Genomic DNA, 8,590 nt, shown 5'->3' on the forward strand with positions numbered 1-8,590 from the left:
AACGCTCGAAATTACGCGTACTCAGAGTTCCTTGTAGTCGATCGCAAAAATGTATTTTGTCTTCCGAGGGATTCGGCGTACTCTTCGACATGTTCGGTGATTTTGGCAATCCGCTTTATTAGGGTTCTGTTTCTTTTCTGCTTTCTCCATCTTCTAAGGAGTCCTCGCCGGGCTTCCCAAAGATGTAGTAGATGAGAATCCACAGGCGGTGTTTCGGTCGTTAGCTGGATGTGTTTCATGGGACGTTCGACCTTTTCTATTAAGGACTTGGCCCAGGCTTCGAGGTCGGCCATGGATAGGGGTGCAGTGTCTGCCCTGAAAACATCCCAAGTTGGTAAGGCGAGCTTTGCCAATGCGAAGCGGTCTCTTTGTATGGGTAATTTCAATCTGTATTAGGTGGGGATCACTGCCAAGAGTCTCTTCGAGTCTGGTCCATGTAACTTGCGAGATGCCCCTGGCGAACGTCCAATCAGGATTTGTCTCTGCAAACACTGTTGCTAATTCTGGGGGGCGTGTGGGGTCATTCCACCGTGTTAGTTGGTGATGCTGCATAGTATCGTACACCCGGACACCGTTTTTGTTGGTTTTAATGTATCCTCATACAATAAGTATGGTGTGCATTGAAATCTCCTACCACAATAAGCTTGTGTTCTTTTGTGAACCAGTCCACTCCCCACATGATGGCATCGAAGCCTGCTAGGGGATTTCTGGGGGGACTGTACAGATTAAGGACGAACAGGCTCAGTCTTCCTGTTCGGGATTACTTCAAAGAAGGTGTGCTCGAACAGGGACCTCGCTCTGCAGCAGGCCTTCCCAGGCTTCTCTACAATTTATATTTGTTTCAGCCACTTGGGAGCTAGCAAAATCCCAGGTGATAAGGTCGAGGGTCCCTCTCTTCCCACAGTGCTTGCATTTATCGTTTCCCCTATTGTACATCTAGACATATGCCCAGACCGGGTTTACAAAGTTCCCAGCTTGCAGGCGCCGCCATGCAACTTTTTCCCTACTGTTTACACTTTTATCCAGTGGTGGCACCAGTCCCCTGCTTAACCTGTAATTTGGAAGAATCTCCGTGTATTTTTGTAGACGCACGTCCATGTTCCAGCAGTCGGGCGGCTCCACAGTTAACCGGAAGTAGAAAGCTCGGGTTAACTCGTGGGACGCTTTGTTGCCAAGAACGTACCTTCTTTGCCAAAAGTAACCAGGCTGCTCCGAAGGCTGCCGGAGCAAGCAAGCAGTCGTGTGGCGGCGTTGCGCTCGCTGTGGCTTATCGGTGCTCGTCAGCTCCGAGGGTACAACAGCTGACGTAACTTCGCACCCTCACTCTCGCCCGTTGGATGATAAAAACTAGGCGCGTATGATGAGCGGGCTGCTGTTTCACGCGTGCGATGCCTGGTTTTGCCCAGCGAGGGCGCTCAGTGTAGCGACGGGGCTATTAGCTCGTCTCGGCAACTGCAGAAAACAGAAAAGCGGGGGATACTTTTATTTTATTTATTTATTTATTTAGCAAATACTGCCGGCCTGTGTCACAGGCCTTAGGCAGGAGTGGGGTACGAACATCCTGGTAAAAACAAGATGATCAAAACCAGAGCATGCTACAAAAAACCGAGTGCAGAGGCAGAGAGTTGACAAACGATGTCTAAGTTGACAACGAACAAAGGCATTCAACTTGTCCCAAAACGGGGAGACATAAGAGCCCTATGCTTCATTAAGAGCTTGTAGAAATAGATTCACGGATTCGCAATTGACAATGTCTGCGGTTAAACCATTCCCTTTAGTTATGGTATGGGGAAAGAAGGAGTATTTAAAAACATTTGTTTTACACGAAAACGTGGCGACTCTTTTAGAATGGTAGAAGCGTGTAGGGTGACGAGATGTGTGCTCAACTAAAATTCCTTTCTCTATTTTTATTTTACTGTGATAAATTAAGTAGAACAACTTTAATTTTTCGCGATGACAACGCAAGGCCAGTTCTTCAAGACCTGCAGTTTTCAGTAGGGCTGTTGGACAAACTTTCTAACTGTAACAATTAAATATAAACCTGGCTACTTTGCGTTGGACATTTTCTAATTTAAGTTTCTTAGTTTCGGTCCAAGGGTCCCACACTGCTGCAGCATATTCCAATATTGGCCTAACAAATGTTTTATAAGCTAAAAGCTTTATTTCTTGTGTGGATTTGCCAGCGTTCTTCTCAGATAGTGTAGTTGTCTTAAAGATTTTTTTTTCTATATACGATATGTGCTCGTTCCATCGAAGATCAGAGGTTATGCGGATTCCTAAGTACTTAAAAGTGCTTACAAGTAAGAGAAGTTCATTGGCTACGCGGTATGTAAAACTTAAAGGATTCTTTTTACGTGTCACAGTCATTGCTACAGTCTTCTTGGAATTTAAAGTCATTTGCCACGTGGAGCACCATTTTTCTATTGCAGATAACGAATCGTTTAAGAGTTGGTCGTCAGGGCTACTAATTTCTTGATAAATTATGCAATCATCTGCGAATAGTCGTATTTTAACATGCACGTACGCTTTGAACTATGTCATTAACAAATACTAAAAAGGAAAGGGGCCCCAAGACTGAGCCCTGCGGAATACCGGATTCTACTGGAACAGCATCAGGAAGGATACCATCAATACCCACACTTTGACGTCTCTGCGAAAGATAGGCTTCAATCCATGAGAGAAGACAAAAGACAATCGTGTTTGAGTATAGGTTTTAACTTCTGCAGTAATTTCTGATGAGACACACGGTCAAACGGCTTTTCGAAATCAAGAAAAACAATATCAACTTGATTATGCATATCTAGTGCTGCCGCTAAATCGTGCACTGTTGCAATAAGCTGTGTTATTGTGGAGAGACCGCGGCGAAGATACTAGACACGATGAGCTCTTGTTGTTCGTTTCTAGGGCGAACATGTGCTAGGTTTGCCAGATATATTGTTGCCCTGAAATAAGGGTTCCGCGAACGATAAAGTAATCATGTGCATCTAACGGCTAAGCGTGAGGAAGGTTTCATTTTAGCTCGTTACATAAACCAAAACTTACCTAAAACCAAATGCAAGAATTTGTTAGAATCAATCATTGCACTTATTTATACACAGTCCTCCCCAAGGGGCTAACACAACTTTGCAAGCCTAAAAAAGAAATAATAAGGTGGCTTGAGAGGTTTCACAACTTCTTCCTTATCTTTGTACCGGAGTTACGGCCCGAAAAGTGGTAGTATGCAAGGAGAGAAAGCATATTGCAATTTCGAGGTGCGTTATCATTCTTTAATGTACAGGCGCATCAAACACGCAGGAAAGCGCAATTGTGCTGGTGCGTTTCAGCAGCGAATTACAGAACACAAGCAAGTATAATTATATAGCGAGAAACGCCACTTACAATATCTGCTTCAGGACACTTGCCGAGAAAAGCAACAGCCTGTCGCTATACTGAGCGCCCTCGCTAGGCACAACCAGGCTTCGCACGTGAAACCGCATCCCGCATCTAACGGGCGAGAGTGAGGAAGCGAAATTAATGGTGTCTTCGACTGGTCGCTCCCACGATCAGGTTCGGATTTGGCAAAGTGAGAGCCGCTCTAGCTCCGAGTGCATAGCGCGACCGGTCAAGCCGAATGGTCAGCAAGGTTTCAGAGCGAGCGAAAGCGCAGGAAGCAGAAAAAGGACGTAACTTCCGGAACCGCACACCGCAGGGGCGCCGCCGCTGCCGCTGAACCTGTATTGCCTGTATCGCTGCCCCAGCTGTTCTCAGCGTTCTCAGTCTCCGGCTCGCGTCGAAAAAAAAAAAAAAATGAGTTTCCCGTGGTACCAATCTGGATATGCCGCGGCAGCCCCCGAAAGCCCTTCACCGGCCGAAGTCGTGATGCTTGCAATAATGGACGGTAAGTCCGGCCTTATTCGTCTTCTGTACGTACAACGTGGTTTGGCGCATTTTCGTAGCGTGCGCTGGCGACAGGTATGCGGGAAACGGACGGCGCGAATAAACGGCCCGAAATAGCTACAATCTGCTCTCGGACAATAATATTTGGTCTCGTATGAGTGCAACTTCGCGTTTTTTTTTTTGCCTTTCCCTCGTGCTTCGTTCATACGCACTGCACATTTTGTAGCGACTCACAAAGAATGCTTGTGCATAGTTTATCCCTTGCGTTACCATCTCCAGAAAAACCGGTGCAATTTGTCTGCCCGGGAATGAGTAACACAATTATTTGTGCGGTTGGAATAAGCCTTCACCAAAATAAAACTGGTGCGAGAAATGATTTTTCACGCAGTCAGCACAATTGACCTAGCAATCGATGCATTCAATCAGTGTTCATAATTACCTGTGTCAGTTGTGTAGCATTCAGCATTTACCTCGCTAGTCGCTGCACAGCACGCTCTTTATTTTATTTCGTATTGATTTTTCTCTACACAGGGGAAGAAGACCGAACAACCCCTGAAGTTGTGGATGTGACCTCAGAAAAGGAGCAGAGTGAAAAAGTGCTCTGAATTGGTTAGTTTTAGTTCACAAATGATACTCAACTCACTTTTCAGAATGCATTTAAATGCTGAATGAGTGCATTCACTAATGACAAAGCCAAGTTGGCTACCCTTCATGCATTTAAACAATTTGTCTGTCTGTCACTGTTGGGTTTTAATGGTGCGGCTGCATTCTCATTTTTATCCATGTACCTGCAGAGCGCATGCATTCATTCATTTGGCCTGGTGTGGTGAATATGCTTGGGAGAAAAACGTTCATATAGTAAGCATGGATAAAAGCATATGGATAAAATAATGGCTGCTTGTTTGGACAAGCTCGACAGTTTCACCTTTCGCAGCATAACCAAAAAGGTCTGCATGAAGCTAAATGTCCAGGTATAATGAATATTGAAAGCATTTGAACAGCCACTCAAACTTGTGTGACTTTGTATTCAAAGATGTCAAGCTTATTTCACTTGTTTCTTTTCCAATGCAGCTGCATGGGATGAAAGACAAACGAAGTTGCTGCTGGATTACTATGCACGCTATGCTAGACAAGTGGGCCCACTGAAGAAATTCCGCAGCAAGCGTGCAATGTTTGAACAGATATCATGCGACATGCTCGGTGTTCTTGGGATACACCGCACTGCCGTGCAATGTGAAACGCGGTTCAAAACTGTTTCGAAGTGCAAGAGGAATGAGGACAAGCACAACAACACGTCAGGCAATTCCCGCTGCCGCGTTGAATATGAGGAAGAATTCAATGCCATCAAGGCTCTGGATGACAGTTTGGAGCCGGAAGTGCTGCGTGGTGTGGACACGGTGAGGCACAAAAAAGCACCTCACAATAAACCAACGCCTCGACAGTCTGCAAGCACAGACGTCCTGGAAAGCTCGGAGATGAGCGACGAAAGCCTGCCCTTGACATCGTCGGGAGACTGTTCATTGAAACAGAGCACAGATCCTCAGGACGACGAACCAAAGAAGAAAAGGACTGACCGCAGGATGCGCCCAAGCAATACGAGAATGCAACATATGCAGCTGTTCTTTGAACAGATGGAGAAATTGAACCGTGAGAAAGAGAAAAAAAAGGAAGAAAGAGAAAAAAGGAAGGAGCAAAGACACCAGGAGGTGCTAAAAGCTCATTCAGAGCACATGGCACTTTTGCGCACTCTAGCAGAAAAGTAGGACGCAACACTTCATTTACCACCCTTTTTTTATTTGTAAAGCGCCGTTACAATGTGCAATACTTCAATCTCATTTTTCAAAAGACCAAACGTCTATGTAAAATGCTTTTGCAACGTGCAATAAATCTTTTTGCAACATAAAAAAGGTTGCAGTCGCTGTGGAAGCAGCTTAGAACCTCTCGGCTAAAGCATTTCGCTTCAATTCACCCAATCTGCGAAGAGCGCTTTCACTTGCAGACACTGGCTGTCGACTTGCCCTTAACTCTGCTAGGCTGAGCCTGCTGTGAAGGATAGCATCAGTTCTGCATTCATTTCTTTCAGCATCTGTGAGCAAATCATTGACATCAAAATCTCCTCCATCTAAGCATATGTTATGTAGAACACAGCATGATATAACAAACTTAGTTATTTTATCCACAGTAGTGAATTCTACATAACGGAGCTGCCGAAACCTTTGCTTTAGCATCCCAAAGGCATTTTCAATAATGACCCTTGTTGCTGCATGGCGTTGGTTATAGGCAACTTGGGCTGCTCTCATTGGCCCATAGTTTTTGTAAGGTGTTAACAAGTGCTCCCTAAGGGGATAGGCAGCGTCACCTAAAATGTGAAACTTGTTCACTTCACACACTGTTGGCAAGTCCTCGTGCACTGGAGACAACCGCAGAACTCGAGCGTCATGCACTTTGCTTGGTGGCCCGGTGAACACATCCAGAAATCTCCCTCTTGCGTCACATATGCCTTGCATAGTGATCGAGACTTGATCATGTCTATTGATGTACGTTGATCTGATCTTGTTGCTTGGGCAGCGTATGGGTATGTATGTTCCGTCAATGCACCCAATGACATTGGGAAAGCCTGCAAGCTGGAAAAGACAAGACAGCTACAGTTACTAGAGCAAAGGTAGGACTTCTGCAGAGTCGATCAATGTAACATCTCAAGAATGGTGGTATAATCTTGTGGCAATGATAGAATACAGCCTACATAGAAGCAGCATGTGGTACTTTTCATTTTACTCTGATGCCTCCATTTTAAAACAGTGTGCAAATGTAAGCAAAACCCGTGCTTCTGAGCATTTTCTATTGGCCACAGTTTCACAGTTAAAGAAGTGTTTTCTACAAAGCTTGAAAAAAAAAGCTAAAAAATGCAATGAATAAATGATTGCAGCATTTAATTTGATGTGTTACGACTGAAAAAAAGCCTAAAATTATGGACATGGCATTAGTCAATCAGTTAATCTAGGCTTAACAGGAGCCTGAGGGGGATTTAAATACTCACATTCAGGAAAACTTCGGCCAGTGCGTGCTTGTCGGATGAAAAGTGAATTACATTCGGGGCTATCTGGCACAGGAAATCCAGGACCCTGTTGATGACCACTAGCTGGGTCGACTCTGCCATGTTGAACAGTGCAGAGCACTCACGCATCGATGCCTTGTTGGCTGCATACCTGTTAAATAAATTGCAAAGCGAATGATTATAATTTATCAAACCAGCTTAGATCAAACATTATTGCAGTGCAGTTATCAGATGAACACACTAGAGAATAGAAAACACGACACTTTAACAAAGCTGTTGGAGTAAGCCGTGCTATTGGTATTCAGCCTTACAGAAGTTCTTTTTAGTGTGTCCTTGCGTGCCAAATACCCGCCACGGTGGCTCAGTGGTCAGGGCGCTCGTCTCTGAGTCAGAATACCCGGGTTCGAACCCGACCGCGGCGGCCGCTTTCGATGGAGGCGAAACGCAATTCGTCCGTGTACAGTGCGATGTCAGTGCACGTTAAAGAACCCAAGGTGGTCGAAATTCCGGAGCCATCCACTACGGAGTCTCTCATAGCCTGAGTTATTTTCGACGTTAAATCCCATGAACCAAAAGCAAAATAAAAACATACTGGAATCTAATAACAGTTTCAGCATTTTTTTTCCTCGGTACTCTTTTCAACTGCATCAGTAATAATAAATTTACATAAGTTACAAAAGATTAATGTTCAAACGTACCGTATAAATAAATTGGAAACATGTCTATATAGAGATTTAACTGGAATAAAGGATATAAAACACAAGTATGAAATGAAAGCAATACTGAGGTTGCACATGTCCTTGTTTTCCGTTCATGAACCTCCTGCACTAAACGTACACGCAGTTCAGAGAAGTGCTGCATATAATCACGTGCATCATGCGCATGCCCGCCAAACGTTTCACTTTCTTGGTGTTTAAAACGAAGCTCACCAGAGAAAGGAAAGAATGTGCTCCTCTGGCGTCTTTGCTGGAGAACCGCCATGGTGTCTATCGGATGGAAAGAAGTCCGACTTCTCGAACCTGCCAATGAGGTCATAGCAGGCCTGGCGTCTCAGTCGGAAGTTCTTGCGGAACTGTAAAACATCAGTGCATATAACTGATCGATCGAGCAAACCGGATTGCAGCAGCTACGGGGCCCTGAACTAAGGGCTAAATAGTTTGCCATTCATTCATCAGTGCATATATCGGCACATACACGAACACGAACTCTTACCTCTTCTCCGGAGTAATGTTGCACCACTGTGCAGATGTAATCCTGAACCTTTGGTACACACGGAGGAACGCTGAAGAGTTCTTGAAACACTGCCCTGTAAACAGCGCCGTCGTCCTCGTCCGAGCTGCTGCTGCTGATGTAGTCGCTGTTGTGATGCCCTAGATGTGACAGCAACACAGACGGCGTACCTAGCGTAATGATCCGTCTTCTTTTCGACATTTCGCCTCACAAAGCCACACAGCAGGCACGTTTTAACTGCATCTAATACATAAAGCGCCTAAACTTGCTTCTACGGATGCGTAAGAACCTCAAACACCGGTCGTGGTGTCCCCTGGCTTCGCATCGGTCTCTGCGAAACGGCGGAAGTGGCTCTGTCACGTGAGCACATCTCGGGGCCGCTCCGACTTTTTTCTCGGAGCGCCTCAGAGCGCTCTGAGCTGAAGGCGG

The 8,590-nt window shown here is 45.3% G+C and overlaps 1 protein-coding gene across 1 annotated transcript; it reads right to left on the minus strand.

The window, feature by feature from the left end:
• Positions 1–7,856: 7,856 nt before the first annotated feature.
• On the minus strand, positions 7,857–8,362 carry LOC146186910 (uncharacterized). Its single transcript, XM_084605744.1, has 2 exons — positions 8,144–8,362; positions 7,857–8,003 (listed from the first exon to the last, which is right to left on the minus strand). The coding sequence occupies exons 1-2, from the start codon at positions 8,360–8,362 to the stop codon at positions 7,857–7,859; spliced, it is 366 nt and encodes a 121-aa protein (XP_084461870.1).
• Between the last annotated feature and the right edge of the window lie 228 nt (positions 8,363–8,590).

Source organism: Amblyomma maculatum, chromosome 6, assembly GCF_055883805.1.
Source record: "Amblyomma maculatum isolate TAMU_Amacu chromosome 6, ASM5588380v1, whole genome shotgun sequence".
NCBI classification, from domain to species: Eukaryota; Metazoa; Arthropoda; class Arachnida; order Ixodida; family Ixodidae; genus Amblyomma; species Amblyomma maculatum.

Coding starts and splice junctions, on each gene's coding strand:
- LOC146186910 (XM_084605744.1), bottom strand. CDS start 8,362: ATGTCGAAAAGAAGACGGATCATTACGCTAGGTACGCCGTCTGTGTTG. Junction 8,004..8,143: donor AACATTACTCCGGAGAAGAG/GTAAGAGTTCGT, acceptor GATGTTTTACAG/TTCCGCAAGAACTTCCGACT.